The following is a 26,298-nucleotide window of genomic DNA, read 5'->3' on the forward strand; positions in this document are numbered from 1 at the left end:
CCAGCCTTAATTCGGCACGCTGGAATGGAGCCATTTCCGAGCGGCTTCTCTTTAGCACGAGGAAAAGCGCCCACTGATCAACGTAGCGTAACGCGATCGCTAAACACTTCCAACACACGCAACACCACGCGAACGCTCGCACCTTTACAGGGTGGAAAAAGCTACTCCCGCGTTTGCCTTACCGTTTGTTTTTCCTTTGCGAGCTTTCCGCGTCACACTGAATGCGAACACCGCAACCTAGGCAGAGCTCTCGATCCGTGTCCCTTCGCGTTGACGTACGATCGTGTAATGCCGGCGGCGCGGGCGCGTTGTGATTTTCTCCCGGTGCACTTTTCCGCGAGCGTGACTCGAGTGGCTCCCTCTCACGGGGACGGACTCACCATGCGTGTACGATCGCGTCTACTAAATGAAAGGCTCTTGATCGCGCGCTCGCTCTCACTCTCTTTCGAGCTTATCGTCATCAGTTCTTTGGGATGGTTTTTCCTATCACATTCAAAAGGTCTCTTTCTGTATGTAGCCTTTTCTTAACGCTCCTTTAGATCGGTTGAATTTGTCTCTTTTCAATGCTTTTCTTTATCTTTTTTTTCATAACTCTATGCGCGCTAATAAATGCCAGTATTTTTTCTCGGTCACTGTGGATTTTTATAAACGATTTGATTATAACATTAAAAATGGCATGCAATAAATAGTTAAGAATAATGGAACATTCGTCAGGTACATTTTTTGCGATTGTTTTTGTTTAGATTAGCTATTGAGTAATTTTATGAACACTCTCTCAGCTAACCAAAAAGCACCTACCCCTTTCGGAAGTGGGCAAAGAAAACAAGAAGAAAAGTGTTTCGCTTGCATTTGAAAGTGCCATTTCGGGTTCCCTCGCACAGCAAACGGCTGCAACTGCAACAAACCCCGTGCAGGTACCGGACAGAAGGAAGAGACGGCGCGTGCGAATTTTCATCGGTTGCATTTTTTTCTCCACCCTCAGCTCGTACCACTGCAATCCGTGAGCCCATGGGGCCAGGTTTCCGCATTAGATGACGCAACGACATGACCGAATCATTAGGCAAAAAAAAAGACACTATACACCCCGGCTGATGATCGACTGCGCGATCGAGCTGAGAAAAGAAGGGGCACTCTTCGCCCCCGTTTTCGTATGTCACCCCGATTATGGCTGGGGAAAACTACCCTCCTAGGGTCGGCGTATGGCGCCACGGATGGACGGAAAACGGTCAGCCATCAATCAGAAGGAGGCCCTGTTTCAACTACTGGAGCGTACCGGCGGGAACACTAGAAAGGGCGAAATCGGGAGCAGTGCTCTCGAAAAGGGCCCGCTCGATCTCTGGGGGCCCACGGGCTCTCGAACCGGTCAAAGATCATTTGTGAAGCAGGACGACTGGGGGGTGATATTATGACTAGTTGGGTGCATATTTTCTTCTCCCCTTTTTGTTCGGAGTTGTTGTTGTTTTTTTGTTCATTTTGTTCTCGCGCCCATTCTCATGCACCCGTCCCGTGCAACTTCATCTCCGTCACGGGCTGCACAATTATCGATCTTTGGTGCGACCAAGGCCACCCGTCCTACCCATTATCAGTGGGGGCAGCTTGAAAGCGTGTGCGATGTGATTATGAACCCGAAGCAGGTTGTTAAGTTTCTGGATTGCTTGTGCGATCGCCATTGCAGATCTCGTGTAAAAATCTAGAGGCAAGTTGGACAAAATATTGCTATATACTTATTCGATGGTTATTATAAAACTTTAAGAAAACAAAATTACGTTACTGTTACTAACAAACCTAAGTCAACAAATTCAATTAAACAAGAAAGTAGATAAAAGCTTCTAGTTTTCATGAGAATTTGCACAAAATACTGTTAAAAACACAAGTAAAACCGGAAGTATTGAGGAGTATACTTTCATTTTTAGTGTATAAGCTACTGCACTAAGTGCAACAACCGTGTGTTTACTAATGTTCTGTACCGTTTCATTTTGCCTCTCGTTACAGATGTCCTGCAGACTAAATTAACCCCTTCGTGTTCAACGTACCTTCCAATCCACTTCCGCAGCCGTGCATCAGGTGCGTCGAACTGGTTCTGCTACTGATGTCTGATGAAACACGGCGTACGAAAACTTGTCATACTTGGCCTGCAGCAACAGCAGAATCCGCGGTTTCCTCCCTCGAAGATGGAGTAGCCTGTGAACCCTCCACTCCTGGTCGCACCATTTTTCAATCATTTTCCAGATCCAGTCAGTTGCGCCGCATGCATAGCTAAGTAGCGACTATGCTGTGCGCCAGCTTCGAGTGCGTGCGATGGCTGCAGCCACGGGATTTCCTCCGACGTGCATAGTGATGCAATCGGGACGGCAGATAAAATCATCATTAGCGCTCAATTCTCGCTGCACCGTTTTCCAGCGGCTGGAGGAATGAAAAAAAAAAGTCGGCGCGATATGTGATGGGTTTGCGTGTTTCTTGCGAGCGTGATAAGAGCGGAGAAAGGCCGGAAAAGGTTGGCTTTTCGCTGTAATACTCGTTGCGTTGTAAGTGAAACGGGTTGAAAGTGCGAAGCAAAAAAAAGGCTCGAGTGCTTATGAAAATGGAGATCAATATTTAAATGCTAGAAATTATAGTTAATCAAGCGTTTCACTCTGTAATAACAAACACGATGCATGTTTAGCGCATCGTATTTCTATACCCATTAAAGCTTATTCTTTTGCAACAGGAAGAGAACGGCCATCAACGCCGATCAATGGATAGAACGATTTCTTGATGCCTTGGACACCTTTTAAGGTGACCGAGTACGATCACTCCGGTGAGATTGCAGTGGCCGCGAGCTAGCTTCAGGTGGAACGATCAAAAGGAATGCACAGGGCAATGGAATGCAGCGGGTAATTTTGTCCCAAGCCCAAGTCGAAGGCCACTTCGAAGGGCTCGAACAGGGTGTCTGATAATAGTGCATCGACGCCAAGGTGCTGTTCCTTGGGGTTTCTTTAAAAAAAATGTATACGACCTCAAGAATGGATCACTATATGACGTTGGGAGTGAAGAAATGATGGATATGTAGAGAAAAAGTGAAATGAGCTTGCAGTACGAAGGAATTCCAAACGTTTATGCTGTTAATTTTATTGATCGAATCGGCTAGAGTAGTAAGAAGCTGTATAATTTGTTTATTACAGAAAATGAGAAATCTATGGAGGCGTGTATATTTTATAAATAACTCCTGCTCAGAACCTTCGATCACGTCATCGTTTATTTTTAATAAGTTTAATGATTCAAACACCAAGTGTACGCTATAGAACATAAACAAATAAAACTGGGCCCAAAGCAACATGCAAATAAATAACATTCATTCATATTTTGTTTTAAACACCCGAACGAACGAATCGCACAAAAAACTTTAATTTTTCTTCTAATCACAATTTAGGCAATCATTTATTGTTCTAATCGCGAGCAAACACATAATGCTTCAATATAATCTCGACATGCGCATGATCGCGCTTATCGCATGTGCTGTATTTATAAACAAGCGAGACACGATCCCCAGCACTCGATCGCAATTGTAGGGAATCTCTTATAAGCGGCTCCATAGCTCAGCTGGTTAGAGCGTCGTGCTAATAACGCGAAGGTCGTGAGTTCGATCCTCTCTGGAGCCAGACCAGGAAGTTTTTTTTCTTGATATATTTTCCTTTTAATCTTTGTTTTGTAATTATAAAGTAAATAAACTAATCACTTCCTATTTTCCATTTCACGTGAAGTACTTTCTAGGGTTAACTAATATTTTTATGTATTATATGTTACCCACATTTTATAAAACAGACAAATGAGAAATAAAAATAATTTTAAAATATACATTTGAATTATTTATTCAATGGATTTTATTATCACAATGATGTTAGAAAACCACGTGATATACAAACAATCAATAAACAATAATAAACACCGCGCGAAGTGCCTCGGACGCGCGCGGCTTCGTTTTCGAGAAAAATTGTGTTTCCGAAAAATGCTCGACTGCGAGCAACGTTTGTACCAGTTGTAACAGGGTCGCAGAACAACTAGCAGGATGCTGATTCAATCGCCTCATCGGAACTCTCTGTCACACCCACGCCTATGAACCCGTACCGGATTAACCGCCAACGAATGTGACAATATACGGCCGGCGCGCAGGGCAGAAGAGAGCGACCGTGATAACGCGCTCGTTGGTTCGCGGAAGAGAGACACCCTAATCGGCTGCTGCGGGTGGGATGGATATCCCGTTGGTGTGATGTATTTCGCTTTGGCTGTGTGAGCAGGGGGACGATCGATTGTTACCTACTCCGTGCATGATCGCCTAGTACTTCGCAATCGCGAAAAGAGGCTCAAAATGCACAAACGAAATCGGCGAAAATTGCGTGGATTGGCTGGCTGCGTGCGTCTGGAACCGCTTGCGCGGTGGTTGAGTGCATTTGTTTGAATTCAAATAATGGTCAACTACACGTGATTGATGTTACACGATGGATTTGTTTAATTTGCTTTATTTTCAAAACACATATAATTGTTGAGCATGCCCATTTTCGCTCATCATTGGATTTTTCACCGGATATTGTAACGATGCATATAAACGGACGACGGTAGGCATTCCATCCGACAGCTTTCTGTTGAAATATGAAAATGTGTTTTCGGATAGGAAAAAAATAAGTTCCCCCGGGGGGGAAAACCCCTTGCCGGCGACGTCATTACACAACTGCCGAGTGGCGGAAATGACTCCATCAGAGGAAGGTTCGGTAAACAATAATTTCGCAGATGCGAAGTATAATTCCACAACAAAAACAAAACGTTCGTCATCAAATGGACCGCGCACAGGAGACCTTGGATCGCTTTCAGAGCCATTCCCCCTTAACGTTATCGGTGGCAGGAACTTCTACTTCTTGACCAAACGTGCGCAAAGCGATTCGAACTTGGGTCAAACTCTCCACTCGCGCCGATCTGGATGCTGCGCAATTCTAACACCGCACTCGTGGACCTCCAAGAACATCTAAACGACGAGTACGATCGTCCAAGATCCCGTGTCAAGATCGTGGCTCGTTTTGCGACCGTGTGTTTTGACGTAGCGTCTCCAGCGAGGGTCTCGTTTCGCGTGGCTGATAAGAGATGCCCTTATTTAGCGCATTAATTTCACCAACACGCGCCATCATCATCGGCCACACGCTTCCTGTTTGCTGTTGCGCACTGACCTACTCCACGCCAGCTGCTCATTTCCGCTCCCGATCTCATTAGATGTCCGCTTCCTCAATAACGCGAAAGCGTGCTGCAGTCTGCTCGGGTCGCACAAACATACCTGCCCCTACACACAACGCTGGACGACGAGTAATTAAACATGGGCAGTAAAGCTCACGTCTCTTTTTTCTTGCAAGTTTCACTTTATTTCCTCGATTAGTTGTCTAATTATCATGATCAATTGTATGTTGCTTCTGATCCCGACTAATAATATTACATGAAACTGTCCGCGCTATTTTTTCTGCGATTACTCATTTTGTGGTTTGTTGCTTTGCTTGCACTTCACTCGCTCTTCCCCCACTTGACACTGTTTTACTAAATGTATTCCCCGTTCTCTTTCACTTAAAGTCATTTTACATATTATTTAAAGAACTTATAATACATGTACAGGCTTGCACGAAAGGAAACCACGGAGGGTGACGTATTTCAGCTTTCATAACAAAAAAAAGAAAGAAAGAAATTTCACTTATATATGTATATATGTATAGAACTATAAAATAATCATTTCGGAAACATTTCGTTTCTTCTTTACATGTACAAGACTCAACGTTTAGCGCACAACTCTCTCTCTCTCTCTCTCTCTCTCTCTCTCTCTCTCTCTCTCTCTCTTTCGTACATTTCTGTTACTAAAGTTAAACAGTGAACGGGGATGAAGCTATTTGGGAAACCGGTGGAACCGTCTCCCTAAAAATGTAGTCCTTCGGTTAGGTTTTTTTTATCATTTCCTCACGGGGAAACCCTCCGTCTTACATGAGCAGAGACAGCGTGCAATGATTGCCAACTCTCGATCGGTTCGTTCCCTAATATCAGAAGGCCTTACTGCGCATACCCAACGGTCTTTCCGGGGTTGTCCGTGGAGAGTGTGCTTCCGGTTTGTGGGGCTTACATTCGCTAGTATAATGGTACTGGTTTGTCAGTTTTGCATTGTGTAGATTCAGTGAATATCATACGCGACTGTGCGCTGATGCCGTTGTTGCAACGGGGAAGATATTGGTTGGTTTGCAGTATTACTTGGTTAACTATCTATAATTTATCAATTCATAATATGTTTCATAACTGTTTGACGACCCACAGATAAGCGCCTAGTGGCTTTGCGGAGGCTATTGCAGTAACACTGTGACTGTAGGACTGTGTGGTGCGCCTTTTAGGCATTCGCATTTATCATCCTAGTTCTGCATGGGAGGTTTTTGTTTTATTATTGTTTTGCTATTTTTTTCTTAGTTTTTTTTTGAATGGGAATGCACTAAATGTAGTAATCTTTCTAACGTATCCGCTTGCAACGTACACAAATCACGCAATTGCATCTCGTGGAAATGTTCGCGAAAAGTGCAGACTTGTATCGTGTTTTGGTTTGTCATGTCTTTCTTCATTGTTTGAAAGGATAAAGGTTTTTTTTATTATCAGCGTATGAAGAGCGCAAAATAAAATTAAAACGCCTCACGTTTAAGCAGGGAAAGCATTAGCGATAGCAAACATTTTGGGATAGATTTTAACACTAGAACGATATAACTTAAAAATGAAACGTTTGAGCGCTATATCCAGAAAGACATTGGACTTTAAATCATTTTCATAACATTACACACTGGTTAGCGGATGAATTTGAAAGACAGCAAAGCACGGAAAAAGCAAAATGCAGGAAATGTCTTCAAGAATCGTTGCAGCCAAACGGCAGCTATGCGCACCATAAGCATTGTGTACTCCCTTTGAGAGCATTTGAGCGTTGTAATGTTTGTTTTTGCCATTTACGTTTCGGTAATATCGAGCATCAGCTAAACGTCGACCGTACCGCGAGTTACAAATGCAAGATTTATGCACCCCATTTCAACACGCTGTAGCACAATTTGCTCACCATTGCTATTTAAATATTCTACATTTTAATGTCTTTTTTGTATTACTTCTATCCATAATGTGTATCTCGTTCGCTTTATTGTGCAACTGATGGGTTAGAGGAGCTAAACAAGCGTTTAAATCGTTGTTCGGTGACAGTAATTAGGAATCTTTTCGCACCGAAAACAAACACAGCAGTTATTCGACACGTTCCTCGGATTCGGAACGCTAATATGCTCGCCGTCGCACTGCCATGCTCTACTTTCGAACCAAGTTCGCAAAAAAAACTAAAATATATATATATATGTATCAACTCTACTCGAAGATACAGAAAAACGTTATTGTTCAACATTTCACTACGAGTGCGATTCAACCATACTTTAAGAGCGACAGATTGAAAGCACAAAATGCAACAGTTTAGAGCAAATTATCCTCAAACATCACTAACCGCTGCTAAGCATAGCTAAAGCGTATCCAGATCAGAGATCAGCCAAATGCCAACCATTGGACCTAAATGCATACCAATGTTAAATCGTTTCTACACCGGAACTGGAAGGAGCGAAAGCACTATAACCTTCCCCACATCTACTTCTCCAACAGCTAGGAGGCGGCTGTTTTTTTTACAAGACAGCCATTTACATCGCTACCTGAAGAAAACGCTTGTGTTTGCTTGAAAAATGTTTCCTATCTCTCCCTCTGTTTGGCATCCTCGTTCGGCATTTTTCTGCTTCACTGCTACTACTTGGCAAATGACCGCGGCCGCGACTATCTTATGACTACATTGGTGTAACGCTATGTTTACAAACTTTGCCTCTTATAAACTGTAAACTTTGCTTCTTTGCTCTTGTGACCGCTACATGGTGCACCGTCCGCGACCGTCCTAACGTTTCTGTTTAGAGGTTTCAAAACGCTTCTTGACGTGAGCGGCGCCGCTTTTTTTTGGTGTACCGTCGTGTTTTGATTTCCCAACACCCCACCCGCTTGATCCAGCGAGAGGGTGCGATGTGAGAGATGCTCTACTTTTGCAAGAAACAGATGGTACCTATGCTGAGTAAAGAAACGCGATCGAACATACGCTATTAAAATAAAAATGGGAAAAAACGCCTATACAGAATGCTTTTAGTTTGTATCCGCAACAAGTGAATCTGTTTCGATCAGCATGATCGGGTAACCACATCCTACGTTTATCATTCAAAACCACCTGTCGATGCTCGTTGCGCTACTTTGTATATAAATAGTGAAAATTAACTTTGTACAAACTAAACAGAACTAAACGGTACGCGCGGTACCCGTTGATTTCGCATTCCCCGCAGCACTAAATACAACTCATAATAATCTCTCATACAAAAGTTTGCCCGTTCATTCGGAACCACCAGAGAACCGGAACGAACTCCACCACATTGGTTGGTTCGCGAAATAAATATACACCGAAAACGAAAAATAAACCCGTCTATATGTTGCACCGGATCGTCGATTACGCCCGGGGCGAAAAGAACCAATATGCGCGTCCCTTCCCTACTGAATGGGAATGATCCTTCCACACGAGTCGATCATATCGAGCCTGCGCGTTTCACTTCAGCTGGACATCCCGCCATCACGGTTTGTCACGTTATTAGAAGGATCTCGCCCTACCGGAAGAGACGCTACACCTTGTTTCACTTTTTCTTGCCACCGCCGGCCGCAACGCTCTCCTGATGTCATGCGGACGTTTCGTTCGTTTCCTGCCAGCCCTCGCTGTCCTCATCGCTTTCGGATGACTCCGACTCTGACAGCTCGATCGCGACGCGTCGAGCCAGGATCGAGGCTACATCATGAAGTCCCTTGTTGCGATCGTTCTCCTTCGCTTCGTGGTTTTGTTTTTCCACCTTGCGCAGTTTGATGCCTACAACAGTAAAGAACGAAGACGATTAGAGAATCTATGGGGCATGGAATAGCCTAGGAAATAGCGCACACATACCGTCTCGGATGGCCTTCATCAAATCGCTACGGGGATCATCGTAGGTAATCTTCTCCTGCGGCGGGATTTTCTTCAGTTGGTGCATTTTCGGCATGTTGTACAGATCGCCATTGGCCAGTGGCATCTTCGATGGACTCATTGGGCCGTCCAGCATTGGTGGAGGTGGCGGTGGAGGCGGAGGTGCTACATTTGGTGGCGACTGTTTAGGTGATAACTGTAAGATTGACCATAAGCAGGGCGTAGAAGAACATCCAATTAGTACAACTTATCATAGTGTTTTATGTGTATACATATATGGTTATTCAAAATTGAATATAAGAAAAAAATCACATGATCAATCATAATGATAACATTCATGTTTTGTGGATAAATATGGTATCAATTTTAAAACAGCTTGTAGTTATATGGTCATGTTTGAAATAGTCTAGAGCTAAATGTTATTCCTTACATGTGAAAATCACAGAATTGGACAGAAAATGTTAAACGCGATGAGATTCTTTTAATCTCGAAATGAAATGCAACACAGATCTTATTCACATTAACAGTTGAAAGTACATCATGCACCACCACAAATTAAGTCAACTTAGACAAAACTGCAACCAAAAACACTCCGCATACCCATATACAGGTAGATAACTCTTAACATCATCATCTAGCTGCTCCAAAGCGACATGAATTCATTGCGCTATGGGGAAGAATCGTCAAAATTAAGGAGAATACGAAATGCGCTTGTTTGTGAGCTGATTTTCAATCACCACTCGAACTGTGCGTTAACTTTGTCAACAACTAGAGCGTGGTTTACTATCAAGCAAGTGAGATTCGATAGCCATAGTTATCTTTGCTATTCAGATGCAGCAGACGACGAAAGCAGACGAACGAAGACGGTGTTATGGAAGAGCGCTTTGGACTGCAATGGACGTTTGTCAGCGTTAGCGAATATGCTAGCTCTTGGCCTAGCTTCTCCACTCGAAGAATTGTCCTTAGCTAGAGAAATATCACCCGCATGACCTAAGCGAAAAGAACCCTTTCTAAGCGCTCACCTGCTCCGGTATCGGCGGTGGCGGCGGCAGATCGTTCATCGACATCTGGTTCAGCTGCATGTTGAGATTGTTCAGGTTGCTGATCTGCTGGTTCAGTTGGGCCAGTGCCAGCTGGTTCTGGTCCATCATCGACTGCACGACGACCTGCTGGTGCTGGTGCGGGTGTTGCTGTTGCTGCTGCTGGCCACCCGTCATGCCAAGCTGCGGTGAGCCTGCCCGCGAGCCAGACCGGTTCAAGAGCATCTTCGCAGCGACACTCGTGCCTCCGTTGGCCATAGTGTGCGGTGGAGACTGCAGGCCCTCCGGAATTGGTGGCGGCGGAGGCAGATTGTCACGGCCAGTCGAGAGGCTGCGACTGCGTGTCGGCGTATTCGCATTCGATGCGTTTGGTGTTCCACCGCCACTGCCCGATGATGGTGGAGCCGGTGGAGGCTGGGATGGTCGTGACTTCGACCGCGAAGGAGTTCCCGGTGCGTACAGGCTTTCCTGGGACATCTGATTCGCACCGGAACCGTAAATCGACGCGTTACCGTATTGATCATAGATCGGTTGCTGCTGCTGGTAGACACCGGCACCATGCTGCTGCATGTGCTGTTGTTGATGGAGTGTCATCTGCTGGTGCTGATGATAACCACCACCGGGTGAGGGTGGCGCATAGCCACCACCATCAACCATCTCATTCGGCTGCTGGTAGCTTCGCCGGAGCTCGATCGAGTTGGGACGGTTTGCACCGACACCGCTACTACTACCGCCCATCGCCGAGGATGACCGGGAATCGTAGATCATGCTGCCACCACCGGCCAACGCGCTATTGTAAATCGCTTCCTCCTGCGAACCGACGATCGCATTCGGCGTGCGGTAGATGACGTTATTTGGCATCAGCGTTTCCCCGTGACCGATGGCCCGTTGGCGTTGCTTTTCGCGTGTGTTGTGCGGTGCACGTGGCCGTTTCTTCTGCCGACCACCACCATCTGCACCACCTTCGGTCCGCGGTTTGTGCACCTTCTTGCCACGATCGTGCATCACGCGCTCGGTGTCCTTTAGCATCTCTTGCCGCCACAGCTCGAAGAAGTAGTTCGGATCGGTGTAGAACTTCAGCCCATCCTTACCGTCGTCCCGGTAGCAATTGAGCTTGTCCAGCGGAGGCGGTTTGTCACACGTCTACGGAAGGTGATAAAACAAAAACATTAGATATAGGCAACCGATAAAGCATCATCACCAGATTTACTCACCTTGTACACCTCCAGCATCGCCGACGGCATGGTGGCGCGGGAGAAAATTTGCTGATCGAACATGGTGGCACTCTTGAACGCCTTCTTCAGCTGGATGTCCTGCAGTGACACCTCCTCGACCGTACTGTCTAGCTGGGTTACCTTCATCGCGAGCCGGTCAATACGTGCCTGCAGCGAGTTAGCCCGCTCGGCCAAACCACCCGCATCTCGTGCCAGCTCTCCAAAAAGATCCTCCGCATGTTTCGACAACGATGATAGCTGCCGGACGATGTTCGTGAGTGTCGTGTTGGTGACCGTCTCCAGTTCCGCCGGGAGTTCCTCACGCACGTACACCGATCGTGCGACGAACACCGGCTGCACTAGGCGCTTCGGAAGCGGCATCTTGTGGCGGTTTTGACACCGGACTGAACTAACTAATCGGGAACGCGGTTTGTTTCACGGCAGGGGCCACACACGGCGTCGTGCCCGCAAGGAAGGGCTGCTTTCAATCTACACCGGGAGTGAATCAAACAAAACCACCCCGAGGGGTTTAATGATGCCTTCCCGCACGATCTCGCTTGCTCGAGCTGGCCTAATGCGAGATTTCCTCAACCGGATGCTGATGATTGGATGCCACGGTTCGTCCTACATACTGCTGCGCGTGCGTGCACAGTCTGCTACATTTTAAATCTGCAGAAGAGGGAAAACAAGGGAAAAATATAATCAGTCATGTGCATGGCGGATAGTGTGGAGCGGGATTTCCAATTCCAGGCGAATGGAATTACCGATCGGGGGAAAGCTCCCATGCACGGATTGCTATCAAACGCTAATGGAGTTAATTATTTTTCTGTCCCAACCCAAAGGGCACATCCGGACGTGGTGTGGACGGCTTGCGATCGTACACTCCTGCGAATCGAATCTAGGTCTCCCGCGGTCGCATAAAGAGTCAACGACTCTCGACGGTAGTGTGGGGGGAAGTGAGCGATTATGTTAATTTAATGCTTGTCCCCTCTTGTTCACGCTGCTGCTCCTGATCAGCTGTTTTTTCGCGATCGTATCGCTCGAAAGCGAGTCAAAAGCTGTCTAGCGTTTATCTCGGATAGGGCGTGATGCATGCAAATCACCGTCCGGGCGTTATTCACACTCGCAGCTTTACTACCATGGCACAAAACGAGGCCATTTTTGCGTGAAAATTGCACTGGAAATTCGCCAGCTGCTGCTTTCGGTCTCAATCACGCGGCACACACCAACAAAGATTGCCTTTCCAAGGCGGGAAAGAAAAAAAAACACCAACCAACTCTGGGGATTCGAACGGGCGTGTATTTTTTATGCTCCTCCCTTCTCCAAATTAAGCATAATTTATGAACGGTAATGCGAGATAAATGAAATAACGAAGCACGAACAGCATGAGTATGATGAGGGCTATAAGCGGTTATTTTTCAATTTAAACGATTCTCTATTTCCTTCCCAACACGCGCCGTGTCGTAAGATGAATATCTGCCCCGAAAATGGGCGCATTTGCGTCTGCACTTCAGGAGCAGATGTCACGTTCAATTCGCTTTTTCGTGACATCAAGCGAGTTTAATTGAAAACGGATGCGTTTTGTTCGTCATCGGAGGTCGGTGGCGAGTACAAGTGTCCAAAAATAAACCATGCTCAGGCGCTGATGGCAGTGTCACAGGTTTGATCGTAAGATTTCGGTTTAGAACAAACGTAGTCGATGCAAGGAAAAAGACATATTCGTTTTCCATTCCAACATGCTGTAAAAAACCACAATTTCTTGACTCAAAAAAGGGTGGTGTCAAAATTAACTAATGACAGCTCAATTTTTTGAATGTGAACATGATCGCATTAGGACATGTACTAAGAGGGAGTTTCCTTACTCCCTATCGTACGGGCGGGCGTTTTCATGTTAGTTTACGCCGGTTTGTTGGCTTGTAAATCAAAGAAAATAACACAAACACGCACAAGTAATCGGAAAGAAACATAGAAATTCAATAAAACAAAAAACAAAAAGAAACATTTTTTGTGACAAAACACATGAAACGACGCACACACTCGCCATGCTGAGGGAAAACGACATAAAACCACCGGCCGAAGAAAATGGGAAAAACGCCTATCGGTGCAGCTTTATCTCTACGTCGGCTCGGAATGCGAGCAAAATGCGATCCCCGGTGGTAAAGTAGGTTGCTCTGGGGCCCATGTTCGCACTCGTTCGCCGAAGAAGTCGACCACCGGGGAGGTGGCTAATGTGGCGCAGGGCAACAGAGAGAAGAAAGCACCTAGCGAGAAGAGAATGGCACCGAAAGGCAATGGTGTGGTGATTAGGCGATGAAAATCTGCGGTTGTGACGGTGCTGAAGGGTTTTGGGTTTCGTGTCCACACATAATTGGCTGCATAGGAGGGAAGGGCGAAGTCGTAGGGTGTGCGAAGGGCAGCCAGGTGGATCCGGTAGAGCTTCTATGGGCACGGCATTGCGGCATGCTAGCCAAGTGTGCTTAGAAAGCAAGCCGCCGGGCGGCCACTACCAGCCGATTGATCTCGTTTTCTTTATCTCCTTTTTAAAACGTGAACAACGATCCAAAAGGGTCTCGTGGGCCACGAGAGAACCCGTACCGGAGAAGAATTCGCAGCACATATCGTGGTGGGCTCCATTCCAACGAACCAAGTTGTATTGAGCAATTGGCGGCAACGGGATAATTTTTGGACCGGGCGTGAGATGAGATAAGATTATTTCGAGTAGGGTTTGATGGATCAATTTTCTAGGTCTTGCACGAGATGCAGCAACGAAAGCGAGTTATATTTTAGCAATAGATTATATATATTTCTTTGAATCGATATTCAATGCAGCCGTGCTTTGCCATGATCTACTAAAAGGATAGAGATGAAAGCTCACTGTTTTATACGATACAAAAATACATGAAGGAATTGCTTCTTCTAAACTATCTTTCCACTCAACGATACACATCATAAACATAAATTAATAGTGATAATCATATTCGTTAAATCGTGATCACACTTAAAATGCACATAAAAATAATAGAAACAGTTAAATGCCCTTTAGCAGTAATAATTAATGCAACAGACATCCGTTATGTTGCTACCGCTATTGTTTTGTAGAGCTGGTTAAGATGAGTACTATGGCAAAACGCATAAATAGCTGTATCATAGCGATGCATCGAAATTGCATACTTAACACCTTTTGCTTGAGAGAGTATTCTTTTGCAGCTTGTGTGCGTCGGAAATGGCGGATTAACAGTTTTTTTTATACATTCTAAACTCCAAGGCACACCTCATCACATCATCCCCATCATGTCTCTCTTTCTCTCTGTCTCTCGCACAGATGATGTCATAAAGATGTTTAATTGTTTGCATATTTGCACACTCGTGCCTCACTAGCGCTGCCCTTCAGGGCCTTTCCTAGGAGACCGAGGCCACCGATTCATTTTTGCGATCGAAGGGTCTCGGTGCCCTAGCAGCGGCCCTGTACTGTGTACCCTTACTCAAAGGCATTCCTCGCCGTTGCTCTCATCATCATAACAAGCCGACCCCGTTCGAGCTAAGCCATTAAAATGATCTCCTCCAGTGAGCGCACCGGGGCGGCCGGCAAAGGAAAATGAAGGAACCCTTTGCCGCTCCGCACAATAATATCATTCTCGCCCCGTTTGCCGACAAAAATATGCCGCCGATTCCGCTGCGCTAGTGCCTTTTGGCGGAGGGAAGCGAAAAGCAACCCGTCTGGAGTGCGTAAATCAACGCAGCAGCAGCGCTAAGCAAATACACCCCGTGCGCGAAACACTCCGTTCGGAAAGTATGATCACTTTCTTTCAACAACCGCCACTCCGGTGATCGTGGCGGGAAAGAGAGTTAGTTAAGTGGCGGTTTACTAGAGTCGAGACAGAATACACCCGGGCACGTTATTACTCCCAGCATGATCGCTATATCCCGCTAGCGCTAGGATTACCACGGGGAGGACTTCGTTTATCTTATCTACTTTGTAATAAACGGCTCGTCGGAGTTGAGGGATTAAACCACAACAGGCAATTTGGACTACGTTCGAAAATATGCTTCACCTTAGTAAACAACGCTAAGACGCAAATATGCAATGTTGAGTCATAACATGTACGGAATTCAAAGCAGGGAACTCAAATCGTTAACCGATTTGATGCACCGTCACAACCCCCGTTAGCTTGCAATCTGGGGAAAAAGATATGTTAATTAGCATATCTTCACGAACGGAAGTGGCTCAACTGAGATAATTATTTTCCCCTGAGAGTCATCTTTAGAAACAAAAATAAACACATTTCGACAATCTGATTGGAACATAAAAAGATACGCAATCAAAACACCATAAAACTGCATTTACGGCTGTCCATTGAAAAAAGTAGATAGTGTTTTATTGCCAGAGGTTGGGAAAAATAGAGAAAATTGTGGATTTCTCAACAAGCTTAGCTTTTGAGGAGATTTTTAATAAGGAAAAGAAAAACTCCCCTGCAGTAAATCTTAGGATCGTACATATTTTCCCGCATAGTACTTCGAATTCCACAACGCATTAAGCAACACAGCGCATATATTCTAAAATCTTGACAAAAATAAGGTGAAGAATGATAAAATTTGTCTGCACTGTCTTTCATCACAAAATATTAGAAACACTATACAAGGCAATGGGTGGAATGGATTCATGGCGTGGCATGCGGACACCCTTCGTTCCTAAACACCAGTTGCGCAAGAGATGAACACGACCGACTGGAAAGGCATTTTTCTCCCCACTTTCACATTAGCTCCTGGCCGCTATCGATCTACCAGGCCCGAGAGCCTGGGCCCAATTTGACCCTATGCCATCGACCAGAGAACTGTGCATTTTGTGTTGTTTTTTTTTCACTTCTTCGCGAAGCCCATAAATTAAATCAAAACCCATTCGCGGGGCACCTTTGCTTCACGGTTCTCTGCTTCTGCCGTCGTAGTGCGGAATTAGAACGCGCGCGTTCGTCGAACATCGTGATAGGAAATTTGTGCCAGTCCCGGCAGCGGAGAAAGGTTTCGCTCCCTTTCACCACAAGAGGGCAAGAAAAACGGCGCGAAGATTTTACCGGGCTACCTCGGGACTACGGGCGCTCCTACCGAAGCTGTTCTTTTGCGTGTGGTGCTGTGTTTCCGAATCCCCGAAGCCATCCAATTCCAATTCGCCATCAAGAAATTGTTGGAATGGTTTTATTTTCTTTGTTGCTTTCTCCATCACATTGAGTTGTTTGTGTTTCAGGGGTTTATGATGCCGTGTGTTAGGAACAGTAATTTCTTCGCTTCGAATGTTTGAAACAAGAGAGACAAGGATTTGGGAAAGGAAGTACCAGCAGCATTATAATACGTAAGGACGTAAGTTTAATTAGAGCCTTCAATAAAAGTATAAACACTTTTATTTGCTAGATCCTCCTTACCGACGCAGAATTCATAAAAGGGCCTAATAATTCTTGGATGACAATTTTCTTTTACGACACGCTTAGAAAATTCAAAATGAATAAATTATGGCAAAGCCTACAGTAAGCAAAGCGAATTTGAACCAAAACCTCATAACTCATCTAACGTTTAGATAGCTATACGAGGAACACGAAGTCGTTGTCTCCTTCGACCCCATCCTAAAGCGTTTGCTCCACTTGAGTAAATCGTCAAGGAAGCCTCTCTCGGCAAGCTTTCCTTCCAAGGTGCGCGATGTCGGTTTTGTAAACAGGAACGGACCCACGGGCATGCACGCATCGAAACCTCCCATCCCAGGTCGAGTTCGGTGCTAAATTTTCCCCGAATTCCCAGCCAATCCGATGGTGGATAAACGTTTTGCTTCCCGTTTGATGAAACAGCGACCGACGAGGCGCGACATTCGGTTGTTTGTTTTAGTTCCATTTGGGCTAGAATTTATGACGGGCATCGGTAAACAGCGGCTAATCCTTCATGAGCGTTTGTTGTGTCTGTTCAGGGTGTGGTGTGCTGATGCACGTGTGTTGTGCTTTCCTGGCGTGCCATCAAATGCCTGGAGTCGTAATTTATCGAGGAATAAATCGAACCGACCCTTTCAGGAGAAATTGCTGCTTATGCGAGACTAATTATATGCTGCCCTGTTGGGATGATTGAAATTGTTGACGAAAAAAGAATTCACGTAATAATTTTTGTTTTCAGAAGCTTTGTACGAAACAAAATACTGCAAAATAAACGACCTTAAAAAAGGGAATATTTACTTCCAAATGTCATCCTCAAAGTCAATGCATCAAACATCAAAATGTACCAAAAATCACTAACCATGGAGTCAGCATGCAGCTTCTCAAAAAATAAATCTCCCCCTCAAAGCCACCCCACAAATACAAAATGACTCTAAATTAGTCACAATGAAACAAATTGAACGACTGCTTCAAGTACGCTTTTGCTGTTCCACATCTGGCGTTTCACGTTTCACCGGATGGGCGCATCGGTGGCCAACCTTCAACAAACAAACAGGACGCATTGCACACGGAAGTGGCCGGTTATCTTTCCTGCAAAGGGGAGAGGCATTCGCTCTAGGGTGTTATATTCAATTAAAAACATAAACTCTACTCCACTGTGCACCGCGATGCGATGGAGAAACCTTCGCATTCCGGTAAGTAAAATATGTTTCCCTCGCACGGACTCCTCCAATTTCTTCGTTCGGGGGTTGCCTCGGTTGCACATTAGTTGCCGGCGGATGCACCAAACTGCAGCCCACCCGGGGAAAACTGCGATGAAACGTTACACGACGGTTACATCGCCGCTGGCTTGTGGTAAACGCCGGTAACTCTAGCCGCTAGACCACGGCCGGACTCGGCAACCTAACGCCTAAATGTAAACAAATCGGTCTCGTGCCTTTGCGGATGCACTTGTTGTCCGACTCGAGGAGACATTGGGATTGACGTGAGGCAGTAATGGAACCACGTCATTCTAGCAGAGCAGCGTTTATTGTGTGCTATTGAAAGACTCACGGTCGTCTCATATAAAAGCACAACAAGGAGAAATGTATAGCTTAATCATTCACAAAAAAAACACACTATAATGACGAAACGTAAAATGATCATAAGTAGCGATACACATTTTACCTGTATCGAAATTCGCCAAAAATGATAGGCACAACTCAACCTTAACATCGAATGCGTTTTTTGCCACTGTGTCTGCATCGCGAAACCGACGGCGGTTTTATTTACATTGCCTTTTTTTTGCACTTCACACACACCCGCCTAGACAACATTAAAAATCCTCCCTCTCCCCCAGCGTGTGTTACGTTGAGCCTCGCCACGCAAGATCAACCGGCAGTTGCGCGTTCGTTTAAAGATCCACCCCCAAAGTACGCCACGCGTGAAAAAAAGAGATACAAAATGACGCCGATAGCACCCTGGCGAGGCGAGAGATACACTCTACACCACCACGTACGTCCATTTGTGTTATTATTTATTTTAACCCCACCACACGCGGGTCGATCGTCTAGTTTTTCCTCCCCCCGAGAAACAAACGTGGAAAACCGCGCACCAGAAAACGTACGTGCGTGCGTGTGTGAGGGCGTCTGCAGACGAGCCCCAGGCTCTTGTAGCTTTCATTGCGGCAGCCTCTCCTCGCCGGCCAGGAATATGGATGGAAAGTGAATCCAGAGTGAACGGCCTAATGGTTTTCCGTGCTACGGACGCACACCTTTTCCACCACACATCGAGCGCGCGTGTGCATCGATCCATATTTCACGTGCATCCGCACGGTCGGTCGAACACAGGGCGGTGGCGATTGCGTGAAGCTATTTTCTCACCACATTTTAAAAGCCTTCCTGCCACAGGAGGGGGCACGCACAAGTGATAACACAAATGGGGTGACTTCGGAAAATAGATCAACTGGCTATTTTTGTTGCAACAAATCAATATCTTATTGATTCAATTACTAGATTGAGAGAGGAAAATCACGCAAAGAAGAAACGAAAAAAAAATAATGCACGCATGCATTGAGGCACTCTCCCAAAAGGGCCAAATTAGGCCTCTTGATTGACTCCCATCATCGTCAGCATCGTGTGATCACAAGGCGCCGCTGCTGCGCCGGGACCCACGGGACCTTTTGGGAATTAAAAACTTAAACACGCTCACGCACGAACCCATTTTAAATGCACCGCTAATGCTTGGAGCTCGATAAACCGTTACCATCCAGCAAAAGGGGGCGTTCTCGTTCAATTTTCCCCCACTCGAACGAACCGAGGATCGAGGCGTTATCTTAAGGGCAAGCGAGATATGATACCCCACACCGAGAGTGGTGGTTCCCAGTTGACCTTCCCTTGGGGGTTCAAAATCAGAAAATTATGTCGTACGATGTACGAGGAGTTCCACCCATATTTTACTCTCGCGGGATGCCATTAGACATATCCGCCGCCCGCATATGGTCAATCGATTATGATGGCTTCTTTTCAGTGAAAACCCTCCGGAAAACGAAAACTCGTGCTGCTGCACCCAAGCACGGGAACACAATTCCCACCACCTGAGGTCCGATCGATTTCCCACCCTCTCTCGCTACCGATGGCATTCAAAAGCGTCAACATAATTTCATGCAACATTGAGCACACAGCGTCACCACAATTGCAACCATGGGTGGTTCTCGTTCGTACACACAGGTGTGGTGACATTTTCCCCCTATTTCTCTTAATCGTGCTTAAAAACAGCTACAAAATGTCAGCAATGTGATCTCGCCGAGCGTACCAGGGGTCTTTTCGTGCTACTTTGTACACAATAACCACCATCGAAGGATCGATGGAAAACCACCAGGCTGAGGCTTTGGACCATTTCGTGCACAAATTATCCGTAAAGACGTGAGAGACGGCGACATGGCCCGGTGTGGCAAGGTATCATTTTGTTTATGGAAGTATCGTAAAGAAGTGCTGCGCGTTTTACTAAGGATTCGGGGTTTTCACCTCGAAATAAAACGTAAAACCATCCATAATCGCATTACTACCGGGCGCCTGTGGGTCCGCGACCGATCGCTACAGGTGCCCATAGGCAAGTTGCTTCCAAATGTGTAACAGCGCGCTAATCGAGCCGTTGGAAAAGCTTTCGATTAGGGAAAAAAAGCAAAAAAAAAGACAGGTGTTAATGCACCACTCCGCTGCTCGTTTCGTGGAAAACTCAATTACACACCTAACCATAACACCAGTAATGGAAATAATGTTACCCCACCTACTCTGTCGGGGGTGTGTTAGGAAATGTTCACTTTCTCAACCGATAGGCTACAGGCCATTATTCGCTTTAAGCAATCTTTAGCTCCTCTTGCGGGCTCGTCAAAAGTGAAAACAATCAACCGCGATGAGAGCACGAGAGGAGTGTGATTTTCGTACATTTAAATTTTGTACACTTTTTCTTCCGGCGGTGCGTGGCATTTGTATGCCATTTGCATCGTTGCACATCGAATGAAGGTGTGATTGTGTAAATTTACTTCCTATCAAAGCGGAGCGCTTTTTGACTAAGAAATGAATGTTGCTATGAACTTACACAATCTCTGAGCCTCTGATTCATGAAAGGCATTTTTTGTGCTAAATGCAAACAACTACACCCGGTATAGATTAAAATGCAAATGGATCCATCAGCGATCTCTCCCTCTCTTTGTGCCGGGGCACAACACGAGCCATAAGCTGAGGGTGAAAACGGGCGAATTGTAAATGTTAATTATGGCGGAATTATCGCCCGGCTGAGGCGGGGCAAAGTATGATCTCAGTGTCGAGCGGGATCAAGCGACCATTCTCGTTATGCCGATTATCAGCTGACAGTGGTGTTTGGAATGTGTGTGTGTGTGATCTTACACACATATACCCAAGAACGGCCGTATGTTGGCTGGAAGCCCGCAACACCTTACGACCTCTAGGGAAAGAAGGAAACCGTACACCGTTACTGCCGTAACCTATCGCTGAAAACAAAAAGCTTTTCCACCGTCTGAGAACGCCCTGTTCGAACGCATTATAGCAGGTTGAGAGGCAAAAGGTTACGGTTAATATTTTACACGTTCCGGCTCATTGCGTCCTCTACACGAGGTTCACCCTCGGTAAAGGGCGATTTGACGGAGGAAAACCTGACGCTCTTTCCAAGCGGAACCCTCCCTAGATCTCCTCGCACGTGACATTCATTGTTTCTTGGGGAGGCGCGCGACCTTGGTGACATAATAAATGAGAAATTGTGGGCATGAACTTGTCGGTGGACTTCACCCAAACGGATCATCGAGGGGTGGATTCTTACGAGCAAGAAAAAAAGGGAGCAGCTATCGAATACGGGCCTTGCTAAAGGAACGGGACTGTGCATTCTTGCGGGCATGTACGCGAGCGCGTTACACCTGCCTTTTTCTCGATCGAAAATAGTGCCTTTTGAAAGATGAAACTGTTGTACATCGTCGTAAAGATAACGTTTTATTGACTGTTTCTTCAACTGCCAATTAACGAAAGGCATATTTCGTAGTAGTTTAAAGCGCGTTTCCCACACACTCATCGATAAATGATAAAGCTATTCTCGTCAATAATCCTAGAAGCACATATTGCACAACGTACCATCGTGTGGGGTAAAAATATCACCCTTTGTTAACAAGCAGGGGTGGGGTCACGGCATTGCGATAAAATACGAACCAACCATTAAGACATTAACATGGTGTATCATCATCCCTTATGCGGCTTGGGCAAGGGGCAACATAAACAAGAAAACATGCAACGCAACGCGGCAAAGGATATCCAAATAAACTGCCCGCCGTCTGTGGACCATATGAGTTGTATCCGTCAGTAAAATGTGAACCTTTTCTCCCTCACAGCTCAAATGAACGCTCTCTTCTGGTGCTCGATATGCCAGCAGCCGTTGCTTTAATATGGACGAAATAAATAAATAATCCCGCGTAACGAAGCATACGATTGTTCCAGCGTTCGTTTCGAGGACCACCGAGGTGTGCATTTATGATGCAGTTTATGTTTCTTGTTCCGCGACTTCTGCCATGTGATTCAAGGTTTACAATTTCACTTCGATAAACAGTAGCAAACATGTAAATCGTAGTACATTAAGTCGCATGGAAGCTAGATATGGCATTACTCAAAATTCCTACCTCGTCATAACGGTCGATTAATAACTCAAATACTCGGAGCGATAAACGACAGCATTACAATCGACATGCATATTACACGCTTGGCTATCTTTGAAAGCAGATTACTTTTTAATGTATCTCATCGTCCCCACTTCGTCGTCAATACATGGCAAACGTTGTTTGTGGTTGATATTATCAACCACTTCAAAATCAACAACAGTTTAACACCATCCTGTAAATTGCAGTTAGCACGCGGATATATCAGAGTACATTAAAAAAAACCTTCGATTTACGTTGCTATTCTGAAGATCAGCAAAATGTAGGACAGTTCTGATATTTGTCTGCTATTACCCTAATTGTACACAGCAGATACAGTCCCCCAAATGACCTGCTTCCCATTGAAAATGGAATCAAAAGAAAACTTTCCTCTAGTGCCAATGCGAACGGACGTATTTCTTAACTCGTGGAAAAGCCTCTCCGCATTAGAAAACAATCACACGAAACCGATCTCCCGCGTGGAGCTCGGCGTGTCACGCTTGTGGTACTCGAAATAGTTTCTGGAGTCTTTCCAACCTTCCCACAGACCCTGTCTTTTTCTCTTTTTTTCTATAACCCAGCAAGGGTGTTTGCGAAAAAAAAGAAACGCACCCTTTCTCCACATTGTCTGCAGGACGCGCTGCGGGCGTGATTTTTCCTCCAAATGTTTAGCGTTCCAAAACCAAATTTCCCTCATTAGCTTAGCTGTCGTCGTGGAGTGAGACAGAGAGAGAAAGAGAGAGAAAGAGAGAGAAAGAGACGTGGGGGCCACTAGAAGAACAATTGAAATGGGATGAATTTTGGTAGCCACCGGGTGGCGGCCCTTGACGAGGCCTCTTGATGAGAGCTGGGGAATTTTCTCAAGCACCGCAGCGACCAGTCTCTTATGGGCCACCGATGGTTTTTGTTTTTCATCCAAGCTGCACATTAATCGTGGCTCCACAGAAGAAACGGGAAAACAGGGAAGAACCAACCGTTACGTTGAAACGTTAGACGCTCGGATAGTTGATTCGTTTCGTTCGCGAATGCTTCACTTCACAGTGCAGGAAGTGGGAAAATGAAGTGTCGCATTTTTTCATCAAACCCCGCTTTAACCCTCGCGTGTTTGGGTGGTGTTTAAGAAAAACAAAATAATGATCTTTGCATGATAAAATTAAGCATTGCGTGAAACGCGTGAATGATTCTTTTGCCGGCTTGATACTCATGTGCTTATGAGGCCGGTATACAGATGCTTTTTTATTTGAACATTTTTGTTTTGCGTTTTCAGAATGCTTCATTAAAACGGCCAAGCCGGGCCGTGGAAAGGGTGAAGAGACGGAAATTGTAACGAATTCGTTTGAATCTTCCCGTGACGGTCGGGATCTGATATGGGTGCCGAAAATAGTCGCAACACACACGCACATGACCCGACAAGAATTAAAGAACCAGCCTGCCATGTGCTCCACTTGTCGCTTGGTTTTTGCTTTTAATGTAGCAGTTGCAATCTATCTTCACTAAAAATGAAGAAAATTTGGATACTGTTCCAAAAAAACTCGCTCTTGAGTTATAACTTCCCCTTACTGAACGATAATTAACATCTGCTAAAAGCATTGCTTCGATGGCGGGGAAGCACGAGAATATGGGCACCCCAAACCCCAGTAGGACCCCTTTTGGAAAACATCCCAAATATTTGAGCTATTTTAATTCAACAACAAACGAACGTGAGAGGCAAACAAATGCTTGTGGGACATTTAAACATTTGTAAAATTCTACACAAAACCTCCTCCGATTGCGTCACTCTGCAAACGTGACGTGTGCGTTTCTTATCACGATGTTACTTTTGCGCGATATAGTTTATCTACTCCGCCAGGCGGTTCTAAGATGCCCTTTTCGCCGTCCCGTTACTGGAACGCATAAATAAACTTGCAGATAACGACGGTGTTATCAGTGAGAGGGTGCATAAAGAAAGCCAACACCACGCGCGCACATACATAAAAGGCAGAATTCGCATTCTTAACGCAAGATAACACACCACCACAAAACCCTCGCGCCACGATTCTAGCCTTGGATGACGAGCTTGCACCACCCTTAGGGAATTACCGGCTAGCGTGGTAGGTAGGGGATGATCGCTTCGTTTTCCCCAATGGGAGAAAATAAAGTGGCAGATTGCGGACTCACCGGTTCCTCACAGGCCGTAGAGCAGATCGCAAGAAAGGGGAAAAAGGAATGCGCTTTTCCGTAACGAAACATCTGCAGCGTAGACGCCATGTGGCAAAATCATACGAGCATGACCTAAAACAAAGGCGAAGATTTGCGAAGGAGCATGTTTCATTTTCTCCTTCAGCTTTAGTTTAACGTCCTTACAGGATAAAAATTGCGGCTCAAACTGTGTACACATGCTGTTGTGGTAGATAATATTCATCGCCTGTAAAAGCGCTAACGTCTCTCGAACTTTATCACACAGTGCGAGGATTGTGACATTCTTACATGGTCATTGTACATTTTCTTGCCATGTCGCCACACTAATTGGAGGTCATGAGATATACTGTCAGCCTTGATTTCAATTGGCGCACGCCGATGGGTGACTTCATTGTAAGCGAACTGGCAAGTAGAGTGATAAAAAACTGCGCGACCAACACCGAGAATCGTTAAAGAAATTGCTTTCTTCAATGTGCATAAATTGTTTAACACATCGTGCACGGAATATGCAACCCGTTTGTGAAACATCTCTTGATTCGTTACCGATACTACATCAGCCCGCTAGAGGCTTCACGAAATTGTCAACCATCATAAATAGCAGCTTTCATCTCGAAATAAATGCGAAACGTGCATCTGTCCATTTTGGCCGGCCTCGAAAGGCGATCGTAAATTTGACCCAATAAGGTGGGTTTGCTTTTTCGGGAGGAGTGCTCTCGTTTAAGGGATCATCATACCATCTTTGCCATTTAACGGCGGCTTAAAGCGTTCGGCGCCACGATCCATTATTTCGCCCACAAGCCGTATTCCACACGGGCGAAAATTACGACACCAGGAGGATGAGCACGGGTCGTTTTGGTCAATCCGAACTGTGACCTCAAACGAAGCTTACGTGGCTTCTTTTCACCGTTCGACCAACGCAAATGACTTTTCCCTCGTTGCTTATCCGACACGCATCCGATGGGGCGATGACCGGATTCCACGGTATCGTCTTCGAATGGTGCTGGTATTTTCGTACGACCATTACCAAACCTTCGGTACAATCGTTGAAGCCTTAAAATGCGATGCAAATTATATTAAATTAGATTATCATCGAATAAGGTCCCCAATTTGGATGTACGGCCCTTTAATTTAACATACAGCTAGCTACTTCTTCTTCGATGGCAACGTAAGAACAGAAGCCCTAAGAAGAAACAATGAGCTAGTGTTAAAGGAATGTTCACCATACCGTTCTATCCGGGAGAAGCTTCTTGGAGCGTTCTTCTACTTGAAGTCAATTAAAATTCACATCGTACACCAAGGGTTGGGTAGCTCACAACCGGAAGTGGACAGCGTTAGAGATAAAGCAAGACAAACACGTGCCCCCGAGCGCGTCGAGGTGAAATCCTTAAGCGAATCGACGAGTACAAACCTCCACCGCCAGACACAAAGATACTTACATTTTTCCAACTCCCATAGGAAGGGGCGTTCCCTTGGTGAATTCTGGTTCTTTGTGTAACGGTGCCAGTAACCTGGGTCAACGCCAGCACCGTGAAAAATCAGCTTCCTTCAGCAGGCGAGTATATTTTCGCCTTTTTTCTTCGGAATTCGATCACACCCCGGTCGATGCTATCCTGCAGGATTCTTTTCCTTCCGGAAGGACTCACTCCACACTTTATCGTCACCTGTCAAACGCCCGGTTTTGACGTTTCCAGCAAGCTTTCTTCCCCTGGGAGATAACAGATAGCTGCAGCAGCCGGGAGAAGAT

The 26,298-nt window shown here is 45.6% G+C and overlaps 1 protein-coding gene and 1 non-coding gene across 2 annotated transcripts; one reads left to right on the forward strand and one right to left on the reverse strand.

The window, feature by feature from the left end:
• Positions 1–3,564: 3,564 nt before the first annotated feature.
• Trnai-aau (transfer RNA isoleucine (anticodon AAU)) lies at positions 3,565–3,638 on the forward strand. Its single transcript has one exon. It is a non-coding gene; the product is annotated as a tRNA-Ile (tRNA).
• A 5,124-nt stretch (positions 3,639–8,762) lies between these two features.
• LOC128723652 (actin-binding protein WASF3) lies at positions 8,763–11,675 on the reverse strand. Its single transcript, XM_053817414.1, has 4 exons — positions 11,295–11,675; positions 10,063–11,223; positions 9,023–9,236; positions 8,763–8,947 (listed from the first exon to the last, which is right to left on the reverse strand). Exons 1-4 carry the CDS (start codon positions 11,673–11,675, stop codon positions 8,763–8,765), a joined length of 1,941 nt encoding a protein of 646 aa, XP_053673389.1.
• Positions 11,676–26,298: the final 14,623 nt, after the last annotated feature.

Source organism: Anopheles nili, chromosome 3 (assembly GCF_943737925.1).
Source record: "Anopheles nili chromosome 3, idAnoNiliSN_F5_01, whole genome shotgun sequence".
Taxonomy (NCBI): domain Eukaryota; kingdom Metazoa; phylum Arthropoda; class Insecta; order Diptera; family Culicidae; genus Anopheles; species Anopheles nili.